This window comes from Mytilus californianus, unplaced genomic scaffold, assembly GCF_021869535.1.
Source record: "Mytilus californianus isolate M0D057914Y unplaced genomic scaffold, xbMytCali1.0.p SCAF_11, whole genome shotgun sequence".
Classification (NCBI taxonomy): Eukaryota; Metazoa; Mollusca; class Bivalvia; order Mytilida; family Mytilidae; genus Mytilus; species Mytilus californianus.
In genome coordinates this window covers 1,799,134-1,814,741 of record NW_026262593.1, presented here as the reverse complement: position 1 = coordinate 1,814,741, position 15,608 = coordinate 1,799,134, and the positions used below count along the sequence as shown (strand labels likewise).

The 15,608-nt window shown below is 32.5% G+C and overlaps 1 protein-coding gene across 5 annotated transcripts in view; it reads left to right on the top strand.

The window, feature by feature from the left end:
• The first annotated feature begins 10,311 nt into the window (after window positions 1-10,311).
• The window catches only part of LOC127719353 (coiled-coil domain-containing protein 150-like), a 42,440-nt gene continuing 37,143 nt past the window's right edge, over window positions 10,312-15,608 (top strand). For all 5 annotated transcript variants that reach the window (XM_052225423.1, XM_052225424.1, XM_052225422.1 and 2 more), the window contains exons 1-2: window positions 10,312-10,559; window positions 11,255-11,944. In XM_052225423.1, the coding sequence (XP_052081383.1) occupies window positions 11,420-11,944 (525 nt within the window). In that variant the 5' untranslated portion in view covers window positions 10,312-10,559; window positions 11,255-11,419. The remainder of the gene's footprint in view (window positions 10,560-11,254; window positions 11,945-15,608) is intronic.

Sequence of the window (15,608 nt, the reverse complement as noted above, 5' to 3'; positions counted from 1 at the left end):
TCAACCAGAACATGATAAAGAACCATTGTTTAGTTACTTTCCTGTGAGTCAATTGTGATAACTTAACAAAGGAAACAAAAAAGAAAAACGCATGAATATCATATGAACTTGGAGATATTAACTCCATACGTTAGTTCCTTTGGAATGTGGTTACAAAAAAATGGAAAGTCTGCACTTGGAAAATCAAAGTAATCGGCCATTTGTCGCAAGTATAAAAATGAGGAAATGCGATATGATTGTCACTAAATAAACAACTATACATTAGTCTTAGATATATGATTTTTTTATTAGTTGTTATTGGCTTTGAACTAGCTGTTAGTAGCTGCGAGTACTCTCAGATCTGTACTTAGTGTCCTTTTTGTTGTTAGGGATGAGGGATGGATAACTAGCCTGCCACGTCCAGTCTGTGTTTATGTTTGATGTTTTTCTGCTTTGTATCGATCTGATGAGTTACGCCTTTTTCAATTTTTATAGTTTGTTCTCATGTTGTGCTGTTACACCACCGTGTCCCAGGTTATGGAGAGGGTTACGCGCTGACAAACATGTTTAACCCCGCCACATTCTTTATGTGCCTGTCCCAAGTCAGGAGCCTGTAGTTCAGTGGTGGTCGTTGCTTCATGTCTGTCATATTTGTTTTGTTATAAATTAGGCCGTTAGTTTTCTCAATTAAATTGTTTGATATTTTTCATGTCGGGGCCTTTTATAGCCGACTATACGGTATGGATTTTTCTCATTGTTGAAGGCCGTACGGTTGCGAAATATGGGTAAAACCCTGTTTGTTTGATTGATTGATTGATTTTAGCGTGAGGGTTAAGATTAGGGATAGAGGTTTTGTGGATCATTTAATGTTGTTTGTAAAGACATTTTTGCGATCAAAGTTTCCAATACAGTGTAGGTAAATTAATTGTATTTTTTTTTATTTTCCAAAAGAACAAATACCAGACATATATTGGCACAAGACTCCCGGTTTAGTGCGAATCGCTAGGGTGTGCAGGATTTCAAAAGAATAATAATTTATTTTGATTAATAAGGTACGGTAGTCACATGTGCTGAAGCTGCTTAAGCTTGTTATAGCTGTTCCCTCCTCTTCTCCACAGGTACAAGGAGGCTATTCTCTCATTTTGTTCTGAACAGGTTTTGGGTTATGGCACTGGCATGAGGTCAATCAATAGTCATGTTATCTGACTGAAATACAATATACATCTATGACAGTAGCCACCAAATCCTATTAACTAATTAATCATTCCTCTAATGTTGTTGTTGCCACTGGACGTTATGCAACCACCAATCATTCAATCAATTGAGTGTTGTTGAATCAGGCCAAGATGTTGCTTTATCTATTACAGAAAAACGTATTCTATTTATTCTATTATTTTTAATACTATGTACATGTAACCGACATACTTAACTAGTGGCATAAATAATAACATTGCTATGGTTACAACTTCAGTTTTGCATCCTGTTTTACAATATTTAAAAAAATATATCGTTCAAGCTTTCGAAAATGGGTAGAAAGATAATGATTTCATCGATGAATTTATATGTTAATCACTGAAGCACTCTTGCATGAGGTGTTGTTAAGTAGCTATTGAAATGAGCAAACCATTGCATGCGGTCGTATATACTTGGTCCAACAGTAAATCCAGAAAAGCGCTCCGAACGCACAAAATGGTTAAAGTGTTATTTTGATCATCTATTGGTACCCTGACTTCCTATGGCCATGGATGAAACAACATGCAGTATATGAATTAAAAGAGGATATGGGTAATCCATTCATGACACAAAATCAGTACATGCACAGCAAAAAACACAAAAAGCAAAGGAACAGCGCTTTTAAATAGCTGCCCAGGAAGTACTATTTATATGACAAAGTATAAACATCTTTCTTTGTACGGTTTTTTACTTGCGAAATTCTACACATACATTCTCAGAGAGTTCTATCTCACTTCTTTGCGAGCACCTTTCTGTTATCATTTATTTCTGGATGTGAGCCAAAACCTCTTCATACATGGAAGGCAGTATTAATAGCGAATAAGTTCTTGTTTAAATGGATGATCACTTCCAGTCCAATCTTATGTTCACCGTATTTTGTATGTTCTTGTTTAAATGGACGATCACTTCCAGTCCAATCTTATGTTCACCGTATTTTGTATGTTCTTGTTTAAATGGACGATCACTGCCAGTCCAATCTTATGTTCACCGTATTTTGTATGTTCTTGTTTAAATGGACGATCACTTCCAGTCCAATCTTATGTTCACCGTATTTTGTATGTTCTTGTTTAAATGGACGATCACTGCCAGTCCAATCTTATGTTCACCGTATTTTGTATGTTCAAAAACAGTGAATATCATTGTTTAAAGGTGTCGCTGTATGATAATGTACGAAGTTCTTTCTTTCCTCACGCCAACAAAATGAAAGAAAGTTTTATTATAAAGAAGGTTTTTTTTTCATGAGAGATTTCGTGATAATATTGACGATATTATCTATATTTTAGATCCAGATGCAATGATATATCTCCTTATGAAACGATATTACAAATGCTTTATTTTCCATCAAATGGGCTCACAAGGAGCATAATATAGTATCAGTATAATATTATTTTTACAAATATGATAAACAATGCAGTATACATAGTTACAAACACAAATAAGAAACAACAGTTTTCACATATTCGTATATATATATATATATATATAGGAGTATATATAAAACCTTCGTCTCAGGCACACCTCTAGAAAGTAACAAAAAAGAATTCTGTGAGTAGGCTAAATATATCTAGTTTAACTGCAGGAGGCACCAAGGGACGGTGCTATATGGCATGGTGGGTGCATATTAAAATGTGTATCGGGACATTAACATGATTAATGATATGGTAAGATGTTGTAAGAAGTTGCACATAACTGGTATGTCATCCTCGTGCCTGGTGCAGAGGAGTCAGTACTATTTAAAGTGACACAACTGCAAGAGGCACCAAGGGACAATGCTAATTGATATGCCAAAGTGCACATATTACGAAAAGATAAAATATTACCAGTTTAATCACAAAATATCACAAACAGAAAGGTAATACAAGATTTTTACGTTCTCTGATTTTTTTGTGAGGGCATTTCTGTAAGGTACCTTATTAATCTAGTTGGAGACCGGAAGTTCAGAGAAAATATTCAATATCATAATAGTATTGTAACACTTTTTTCAGATATTTTTGTTCATAAAGAATGCTAGCCAAATTATCTATGAAATACTATGTATATGCTTAAAATGTGTGCATGATTTGAACCCACTGTATGACATGTATGAGCAAATCATGCATTACAAATTTTTGGAGTATTTTCAAAAATTTAAAATCCATTATATATCTCCAGTAGAAACATAGAACATAATTTCAAAAAATGTGTTCTTGGTATAAGGTGGTGTTCTATCTCCAGGAAAGGATGTGTGTGTGTGTGTGTGTGTTTTTTTTTTTTTGTTTTTTTTTTATTGTAAGTGTTTTTTTTTTTTATCTCTAAATACAATTGAACAAAGACTAGTTCTTCAAATCCATAAAGTCGATTTCTACCTAACTTTCTATCGTTCATTCGAATATTAGGCGCTTACAACATTATATCAGATTTACCAACATTTCGAAAAGTGTGAATCATTTTGATATTCACACGACGATATGTGCCTGATTAATCAGACTGGTCTTTAATATCAATTTGTTATATTTCAGAATTCATAACTTTGGTAAAAAGGTATCGTGAAAGTCCTATTGCTGGTAAGCTGTTGATTTTAATATTCAATCTCTTGAAGAAGAGCTATGAAAATGACCACTTTTCCTACTTAATTTCAACACTGTCTGCATGGGGCTGGGCGTTTATAAATGTCTTAAACTCTGTCCGCATTTGGTAATGACACTATCAAAGAAAGAGAACCCTTGGTTCAAAAGCTTCCATATAAGCAGCAATCTTCCATCAATGAAATCATCACAGAAAACGCAAGCCCAGGAATTTGAATGAACTGCGAGATATATACCCCATTTGCAGGCGCTGCAGCAATGATTCTACGTAGAAATGCATTTCACAATGAGGAAAATAAAATCGTCTGTTTGTAGTAACGGTTAGTACTCAATCGAACCTCATTGTCAATTTCTAGATGAAAGCCAATATATATACACGAGGCATATTAATATATTTCTGCGATATCCTTTATTCTAAGTTGAAAAAGATACAATCAACATATAGTCACCAAACTCGAATTATCTAGTCAAAATGAGAGATCGTCTGTATGTCCTGTATAGTGGATGTTAAGGTGTTTCTTTGTTATCTCCGTACTAGCGTCCATTTCTAAAAAGAAAAAGAAAACAGAAAAATATAAAGCAAACCTTGGTCGCTAATTAATTTCAACTTTAATACTGTGATATATTGAGATGTAAGCTTATAATAAGTCTTCACTAAAATTAGCCAGTGAAATAAAGGTGGACATAAAACACCACAATTGTCGTGAGCTATATTAATGAGAAGTCAGAGGCGGATTAAGGGGGGGGGGGGGGGGGGGGGCAGGGTGCCCGGGGCCCCCTTTTTGTGGAAAAAATTGGTAGATTATATAGGGAATCACTGAAGCATGACTAAGCGGGCCCCTCTTATGGCAGTCAGTGCCCCCCCCCCCCCCCCCCCCCTTTTATGAAAATTTCTGGATCCGCCACTGAAAGTTGGCTATTTAGTAATTTTCACGGTCTTCCAAGTTAACTGATATTCGTTATTAACTTCTAATATAAAGATAAGGAGATGTGGTACGATTGCCAATGAGATGTTATAAACTTCTAATATAAAGATAAGGAGATGTGGTACGATTGCCAATGAGAAGGTTTAAACTTCTAATATAAAGATAAGGAGATGTGGTACGATTGCCAATGAGACGTTGTAAACTTCTAATATAAAGATAAGGAGATGTGGTACGATTGCCAATGAGACGTTATAAACCTCTGATATAAAGATAAGGAGATGTGGTACGATTGCCAATGAGACGTTGTAAACTTCTAATATAAAAATAAGGAGATGTGGTACGATTGCCAATGAGACGTTATAAACTTCTAATATAAAGATAAGGAGATGTGGTACGATTGCCAATGAGACGTTGTAAACTTCTAATATAAAGATAAGGAGATGTGGTACGATTGCCAATGAGACGGTATAAACTTCTAATATAAAGATAAGGAGATGTGGTACGATTGCCAATGAGACGTTGTAAACTTCTAATATAAAGATAAGGAGATGTGGTACGATTGCCAATGAGACGTTATAAATTTCTAATATAAAGATAAGGAGATGTGGTACGATTGCCAATGAGACGTTGTAAACTTCTAATATAAAGATAAGGAGATGTGGTACGATTGCCAATGAGACGTTGTAAACTTCTAATATAAAAATAAGGAGATGTGGTACGGTTGCTAACGAGACGTTATAAACTTCTAATATAAAGATAAGGAGATGTCGTACGATTGCCAATGAGACGTTGTAAATTTCTAATATAAAGATAAGGAGATGTGGTACGATTGCCAATGACACGGTATAAACTTCTAATATAAAAATAAGGAGATGTGGTACGATTGCCAATGAGACGTTGTAAATTTCTAATATAAAGATAAGGAGATGTGGTACGATTGCCAATGAGACGGTATAAACTTCTAATATAAAGATAAGGAGATGTGGTACGATTGCCAATGAGACGTTATAAACTTCTAATATAAAGATAAGGAGATGTGGTACGATTGCCAATGAGACGGTATAAATCTCTGATATAAAGATAAGGAGATGTGGTACGATTGCCAATGAGATGTTGTAAACTTCTAATATAAAGATAAGGAGATGTGGTACGATTGCCAATGAGACGTTGTAAATTTCTAATATAAAGATAAGGAGATGTGGTACGATTGCCAATGAGACGGTATAAACTTCTAATATAAAGATAAGGAGATGTGGTACGATTGCCAATGAGACGTTATAAACTTCTAATATAAAGATAAGGAGATGTGGTACGATTGCCAATGAGACGTTGTAAACTTCTAATATAAAGATAAGGAGATGTGGTACGATTGCCAATGAGACGGTATAAACTTCTAGTATAAAGATAAGGAGATGTGGTACGATTGCCAATGAGACGTTGTAAACTTCTAATATAAAGATAAGGAGATGTGGTACGATTGCCAATGAGATGTTATAAACTTCTAATATAAAAATAAGGAGATGTGGTACGATTGCCAATGAGACGTTGTAAACTTCTTATATAAAGATAAGGAGATGTGGTACGATTGCCAATGAGATGTTATAAACTTCTAATATAAAAATAAGGAGATGTGGTACGATTGCCAATGAGACGTTATAAACTTCTAATATAAAGATAAGGAGATGTGGTACGATTGCCAATGAGACGTTATAAACTTCTACTATAAAGATAAGGAGATGTGGTACGATTGCCAATGAGACGTTGTAAACTTCTAATATAAAGATAAGGAGATGTAATAAACTTCTTATATAAAGATACTTTAAGGAGATGTGGTATGATTGCCAATGAGACAGTTATCCACCAAAGTTCAAAAGTATAGTGGATGTAAGCAATTAAAGGTGACCGTGCGGCCTTTAACAATAAGAAAAACCCTAAGTAGTTTTCCTTGTAATCATGACATTTACTTTTAATCATGTTCCAAGCTAGTGTGTCAGGGAAGACAAGACAAGTGTGTACAGTCAAAACAAATGTACACTATGTTCAGCTTTATAAGATGAGGATCCTGTATCAATTTTAGCAAAAATTTTAAGACATTTTAACAATATAACGTGAGGGTACCCAAAGTGCACCTATTTTGACAATTTTTTCACGTGCGTTTATTTAAGATCCAGACAAAAGTTTCAAAACTGTGTTTATTTTATAGATGTATCCTTAATTACTATACAGTTCCAAAAAATTAATTTTGAATCCATACTGAAACATAGAAAAATGGGTTTGAACCGACCTCCAAACGACCCATGATTGATCATTCAGCAATGAGGACTACCTAAATTGTCTCCATGCTTAAATTCACATCTGTAAAAATCGAATAACTGATTTTTTGTTTTATTTCTCCATATTTTTAGAACAATTTGACATTTGTCCATGCTAACTGTTCATTTTGTAAGAAATAGATGCTTCGGACATATTTTAATTGCTCATTTTTAAAAGTTGACATGCGACGTTTCCGTATATTTTACTTTTTTCTCTAAAACTTTATCTGTTGATCGATATATAAGTAAGTAAGTAAGTAAGAAAATTGTTTATTAATAATGACATGTGTAAATCAGCATAAATATATATTTATATATGTATAAAATATGATCCGGCATATGAAATACACCCAGCCCAATGGACCAATATGTCACCTTTCATTTTCAATTCACTATAAATGTTTCAATATCACGTGTTAATTGTCAATTTGAATTCGAGAGAAAGATAATCATAATTTAATATTGAGAGTTTGTAAAGGTTCAGAATTGGTTTTTCGAAAGTATTTGAAAAAGTCTGAGAATGTTAATTAGAGTAAAGTGTTTGCTTTCTACGGACGCTGCTAAGTTTATTTGGCTTTTTCCTTGGAAGGTTTGCCATTAGAAATTGTTATCCTGCTGCGTATAGTCAGGCAACACTAATATCTCGCTAAAAATAGTTTGTCTGATATCTGTATATAAAATGTGCAGTTTATAAGAAAATGTAGTTCACTTTCAACAATCTAAGTCTGTGAATTACAAAATCGACACCGTCTATCCTCTACTGGTTCTCCCAATATATCTACCAGTCTCTGATCTTATCGGTAATAATAGCCCACTTCTAAACTGTGCTAGCACAGATAAGATAAGATAAGATAAGAAAACTTTATTTTGATTCGGCATAAGTTAAAAGACACAACACAAGCTCTAAGGAGCTTTTGACCGAATATAAAAACATATACATAACATAAAAACAGTCTAATTTGACATATAAAACAACCTGTTATACGAAGTTAAATCTCACTTACATAGCATGCAATAAAAATTTAGCAACAAATTCAAAATGAAATAAAACATGCTAGAACAGAGCAACCAAAAGCAACATAAATAATAAACATCTCAAGAATTATCTGCAAGCAGAACAGCGACATTCCAAACCGTTCCAGGACTGAACAAGACTTTTAAAATGTGAAAAACTATTTTCAGTCCTGAAATGGTTTGGAAGGCTGTTCCATAGAGTAGTGGCAGCAAATTTGAAAGATTTTTTACCGTAACGGGTTGACTTTACCTGTGGAACATCCAGAATATTTACATACCTGAAAGAATACTTAGATTTTTTGACACTCACCAAATTTTGTAAGCACACAGGAGCTATATTATTTATAATCTTAAAAGTTTCTAGAGCCATTGTTCTAATCCGTCTAATCTGCAAGGAGGGCACCTTAGCTTTAAGTAAGAGGTCCTCGTAGGGCTGGTAAAATCCTCATATACAAAACGGAGTGCTCTTTCCTGCACCTTTTCTAATTTTTTGGAATTTTTCTCAGTGCAAAAATGCCATGCCAAAGGAAAAAATTAAAATTACTAAGAATAAAGGTATGAAAAATAGTAAGTTTACTAAGTCTATCCAAAACTGAGCTCAAACGTTTTAAAACATTTAATTGCTGTGATGCCCTCCTACAGATTGAGCTGATATGAACATCAAAATTTAACTGATAGTCAATTTCAATGCTTAATAATTTTACTGTTTTTTCACATGTAAGGTTCGAGTTTTGAATATGTATAGATGGGTTTTGTTCAAAGGTCTTTTTGCCAACAGCCAAAACTTGAAACTTGTCGGGATTTGCTTGCATTTTATTCACCCGGAACCACTCAATAAGTATTTTTGACTCAGATTCCAAATTTGAAATTAATAAATCAAAATCTGGAGTACAGAAAGACAAAGTATTGTCATCTGTATAGTTATATAAACTACCATTTTTAACAAAAAGAAAAATATCATTTATAAATATGTTAAACAACAATGGCCCTAGTATAGAACCCTGTGGTACGCCTTTATGGATGTCAGCCCAACCACTCAGAACATTGTTGACTTTAATTTGTTGTTTACGATTAGATAAATAGGACTTTAAAAGAGCAACTGCATGGGGGGATACACCATATGCTGATAATTTATCTAGCAAGATATTGTGAGGCAGGCAGTCAAAAGCCTTAGAAAGATCCATTAATACCGCTGCAATGTACTGGTTTTTATCAAGAGCTTCGCGCCAATCTTCTAACACTCTGAGAAGTGTGGTCTGACATCCATGTCCACGTCTAGATTGCTCTTTCTTCGTAAGATTAAGGTTTACATAGTGTTATAATTCACGGTTTGTTTTAAAGTTTAAGTAGGATCGTAGCTTTGGCTTAATTATCAAGGACTCTCTCCACATACCACAGTAATAAGTTCGTACAATTGTTCAAAAGATTTCAAATCTACCATTACTTTCGTAATAATGTGACATACTAAGTTCAGTGAAAATATCTTTAATGTCACCCAGGGACTTTCTATACTAACGGGGCTCGTCTCTATTGATTTAATTAAATGACTACAGTATCGACGGCCCTGTGTCACTACACGGCCAATTGTTTGTGAAACGTGGCAGTGACAGTGTTGTGCACATTTGCTGTGTTGAAAGACGTGCATAATGGCAAATTATAAAAATACAAATAATTTAGTTTCTAAGAAAACTTGTAAGATTTTCGCTGCAATTTTTAAAAAATGGGTGCAATTTGGGTACTGTGACAATTATTGCTCAATATTCGTACAAAAGCACACAGAGCTATTATTATCATTTTTATTAATTCAGAATACAAATAAAGTTTTCTACGTTAGAACCTTGGAAATATGATTTCAAAGGTATTCTTACTTGTTGCTCTTAGGCCCTTATGATATTTTATTGACAATGATTTTCCTGGGACTATTTTACTATATTATGTCCCAGAATATGGGGACCCATAATGGTTCAAAGTTCAAGTTCAAAAGCTTTATTTATAGACGAAGTCGGTATATATATATATATAGAAAACATAATAGAGCTTACATATAGTAAATGAGCTTTTATGGTCTGCGCAAATCATAAAAATTATATGGACCATACGAGTTACGGTTCCGAAATCAAAGGAAATTAATTTGAAGAAGTTACATTAATAATTGTGATACTAAAATTCGTTTCAAACAAAAAGTCTATTTTTGAACGAAGACTAACTTTTTAAAATTCCCGCATTTTATACTTTTCGATCCACTCTATTTATATTTTCGGAACTTCTCGGAATGTTTACAAAAATGGCGTCCTCGAAACAAAAATGTGATTTTAAACAAAATCCCGAATAATTCAAAATTGTTTTGCCAAGGGAAATAGATGAAACTTCTTTTAAAGTATTTTAAGCAATTATAAGCATGCATAGTTTAAAATTGCATTATATGACAATATAAATGCTTTTGCAGATGTTAAAATTTGAAGAGAAAAAGACTTTTTTTTATTGTTTTGGAATATATTATATGCCATATGCTGCAATTTCATGCGTAACAGGTAATGGTTTCCCTTCTCATAAATTTATAGAACCACAAAAATGTCATTGGTACAGAAAAGTAAACACTTAAATCAATCACCTATATTATGTATACGAACAGAGATATAATATTGAAGTAGTATACCATTTCATGTCTAAACAAGCTTGTGGAGAAATTTAAATTACCTTTTATATATTAAAATCCTCAAATGCATGCTATTTAGCTAAATTTTGTGATTATGGATATTGATACAAGTGTTAAATGCTGAGGTATGACCAAACTGATAATGTTACAAAAGATTCAAAAGAAATATATGGAGCCCATTGAGTGAAATAATCTATGTTTATTCACGGTTTTAGAGATGTAACATTAAAATACCTATATAAATTTGCATGATAGTAGTAAACAATTAGGGTTACAAGATTCCCATCAAACAATTTTGTAATTTAATATTGCATACCTTTTATATTTGTCCACACAATGTCAGCATGATAAGTTATTTAAATAATTTATTTTGTTAACACTCAAGAAATATTTGACAGTTACAATTCTTTTATCAACATCAAACCAATATTAGTATACACATACTGTAAGCAGTTTGCTTAGGAAGGACTTATCTTGTTGACTTATCAAATTACGATCCGATTGTCGTCACTTAAACAAAGAATCAGTTTTGGAGTATCCAAGTGTTAAGATGTTGTTTATTCATTTCAGATCATGAAAACTGCCAAATCACCCAAAACTAGTGGAGATTAATATGAGATCAAATGGTCATATTTCATTTACAAGATTTGTACATGTACATAGGTGATGAGTATCTTTATTTAGTGAAATGATTCTGAAATAGAGTTCAATAGGAGTGTACAGGAAATATTTTCAATGTCACGGCAAGTTTTACCACCAGCAGGCCACCCCACTGGGTCGGCACCCCAGCAAACAGCAGAGGTATTAGAAAATCGACTCACTGCCGCTGAGGATGAAACTAATATTTTACTTGAACAATTAAATGGACTTGGATTTAGCAAAACTTCAGCAGATATCAATTCATCAAATATGAAAGTTCCTGTTTCCCCATACAAAGTCAGGATGGCAAGTAATGATGTTCTTAAAGACAATTATGAAGCACTTGTATCCAGGGTGTGTAAAATGGAAAGTACAGTGCAGACTATGAAGTTAAACTTGCTTAACATTCAGGGTGAAAATCATTTGAAAGGGAAGTCAAATGATGAATTTGAATATAGAATGAATGTGTTGAAACAAACTTACGAACAGACTATTTCAAAATACAAGAGAGAGATGGAGCAAATGAAGGAAGATTTATTACAGGAAAATGAGGAGAAAAATAAATTAAAAAGCAATATTAAAGATTTAAAGTCTGCTTTAGAAGATTCTTCAACAACGAGGGTAGGTCTACATGTAACAACCTAATTAACAGATAGTACTACATGTACATGGACATGTTACTGTACAAAAAAAATGTATATCATGAGTTACATTATCATGAAATGCTGTAATCATGTTATATAATATATCTGTGTAATGTCAATTTTAAAACAATACTTTAAGGAGGCAATTTTCCTTATAATATATTTTTTTGTTAATTTGTACATGAACATATACATGTATATATCAATATAAAATTAAGAAGATGTAGTATGATTGCAAATGAGATAACTCTCCACCAGCGACCACATGATGTAGAAGTTAACAATTTATAACATCTGTACACATATACCATGTACAAAAAATGTATATACAAGTTGTAAGCAAGATATATAGAGAGAGTAACAACCAGAGTTCTCACTTAAGGCAAGTCCATGAGTCCTGGACTCATGAAAAGCATGTGGACTCATCATTATCAAAACTGGCATGACTGGTGAGTCCAAAGGTGCATCAAGATTGTAAAATGTTATATCAACTGATCCCAGATATCTTACATTGTCTTAATTTTATAGCAAAAGTTAAAAAATAATCTAAATTTTTTGTCTTTTTCTTGCTCTATTTTTGTCATGGAGACTTAGATGATACATGTAAATTATATTGCAATATAACATTTCTTCTTTTACATTGTGAACTCACCAGGGCAAAAAATGGTGAGTTCCTGGACTCGGCTACAAAAAATCTTTTGTGAGAACAGCGAACAACATTAACACATACATTTGTATATGTACACAATCTAATATCAGGAACTGGATTAAGTGTAATTTTTCAAAATTAATTTTGTCATTTGTCATCATGGTCATGGTCATGACTTTTGTTTTCTTTTGTGTACATGTGTGATTGATTATGTTCATGATTACAATTTTATTCATTCCTATTGTCTGTCCAATAGTGAAGCCACTATATATAGCTAGACATTAAGAAACCAATAATCAATCAATCAATCCAAAAGTGAAGCAAGAAAAATTTGAAATTTACCGATTTAGTATACACATGATACATGTACATTATATGTACATGTATATACTATAGTCAATCTAAGGCCACAAAGGTTGATAATTAATTGAATATTCGTATTCATCCAAAATTTCATTGGTTTCAGAAATTACATTGTTTATGTTTAACATGTTTTAAAAAAGTAATAAAAGAAATTTTGGCCAGTGATTCTGAAATCGGTATCAATAAAATTGAAGATTTTGTGAATAACATTTAAATAAAAAAAATTAGATATTTTGACACAAACAGGTTTAAAAATTTTGAGCTTAATTGAAGTTTTTTGCAGATGCTTCAAAAGTACATATATGCTGAATTAAACATGTACATGTAGTTATGTAGTACTTGAACACCCATTTTAGAAAAAAATGGAAATTTTTTTATATAGTAGATTTTTTAGTGAATAACTTGAGCAGTAGCAGTGCTGTAGAACAGATTTTTTGTTTCTATTTAGCTTCATATAAATACATGAAATAATAACTCAGTGTTTGGGGTGGGCTTTGCTCATCATCATACACATTGTACATAGCATACATTGTACATGTACTTAAAATTAACAGAAAGAGAAAACAGCTAGAGAAAAATCAATACATTAGTATATATATTTGTTTAGGGGCCAGCTGAAGGACGCCTCCGGGTGCGGGAATTTCTCGCTGCATTGAAGACCTGTTGGTGGCCTTCTGCTGTTGTCTGTTCTGTGGTCGGGTTGTTGTCTCTTTGACACATTCCCCATTTCCATTCTCAATTTTATGTACTAACATTTATGGCATTCAGATGTGTAAACTGGAAATTAAAGATGTCATTAGACATGAAATGATTTAGAGTGTTTCTTCAAAAAGCAATTTACAATGTTTGCCAAAAGTTAGTAAATTTCAACATACCACTCTACATTGTGCCTATGTTTTCATTTTCTTAAAATATCACATCTGATTTTAATGAAATTTTGCAGTAACTAACAGAGTCATTTATTTTCCTTTGATAGTTTAATCCCTTTGTTTAGCTGTGAATTTAGTCTTGTTTTACTGTGTAAGCCATATGTTATAAAGTTTGAAATAAATGATAAAATAAATTGACTGGATCAATAACACCTGAAGTTTCCTCTTAATGAAATATAATGTTGCTATATAAATTCATCAAGATTAGGAAAGGGACACTCATTAAATTCATTGCAACATGCAGTACTAAATTTCTTTTCCAAGACACTACATGCACATGTGCATGTTTATCAAATTGTCTTATTACTTTTTGTAATACATGTACAATGCAAGGAAAGTAGCAAAACGTGCATTCATTAATTAAAAAGTTTTTTCAACTCTAGTTAGTGGTGAACAGAAATTTATGTGGCAAAATTAAATTTTAAATAAAGCTGAAACATCAAGTGAAATTTGACTATTGAAGGAAAGTAAATATAGATCACTGGAAGTCCAGTACCAATAATTATATAAATTTAGTATCTCCATATTTTTTGGATATTTTAACAGAATAAAATGGTGAGTATATGTTTTATGTTTTTTTATAAATGGATATCAATTGAATACATAATTTATCCAATTATTGCATTATTTGTGTACTTTGAATGCAGTTTGTAAAAGAATTAGGCATTGTCTGGTAGTGGTAAAACACAATTAAAACAAATCAAAATAATATGTTCAATGTGAATATACATGTATGTAAAACAAAACAATGGTGCACGTGGTTTTCTTTCATATTTTTATCCGGAGATATAAACTATATGGAATCTTAACAATCTAGGGGAGATAATTCAGTAAATATAATCCAATCTACTGTCATTATCTCAAGTTATCAAGCATTAACTTTTGACTAACCTAGTGTAAGATTAAATTAGCATGCTTACTTTGGTAAGATAGTTCCCATCATGTTTTGATAAGGTGGGTAGATTTTTACTCTTATGACAATTTTTTGAATTACCTCATTCTTAAAAAAAGACATTTATTAAAATTTGTAAATGCAAGACTCACTAGTTTTTTTATTTGGAATGATAAAAAAAAAATGAGAATCTGGTCAAAGAAAGAAAAAAAAAGGCCATAACATCATCGTAACATGGACAGATACATGTATAAATGTACAAAATATAATATAACATGTATGACCATATTTACGGTTTGATTTGCACTGCACTTGTCAGTTTGGCTTCTTACCTTGTACATGTTGTACATATATGGGGTGACTGGGGTCAAAATGTCATGTATGTATCGTTATAGATTATAAGTTTTTACCCCCTGCACAGTGGCGAGGTGATTTTTTACAACACTTTCTTGATACTGGTACATTGAGTAATAATGACTTTTTTGTATTAAGGTCTGAGGTTTCCGTTTTTCATAATAAGGTCCATTTCTCAGATAGAATTGGTAATAGGTCACCTGTATTGGGTGTACAAAATGATTGTTAGGTGTTCATGTCCATCTGACATTGTTCATCCGACCATGACCTATTTTTTATTGATCTTTAATACCCTTACTGGGTAATATTAAGTTTCTGTTATACCTGTACTAGTAAGGCATTGATCTTAAAAACTTTCAACATAAATTCAATTATATTCAATAGAGCAGGCAAGACATATAAGCATATTGGAACTCTTATTTTGATTTAAGAATCATTAACTGTTACAATATTA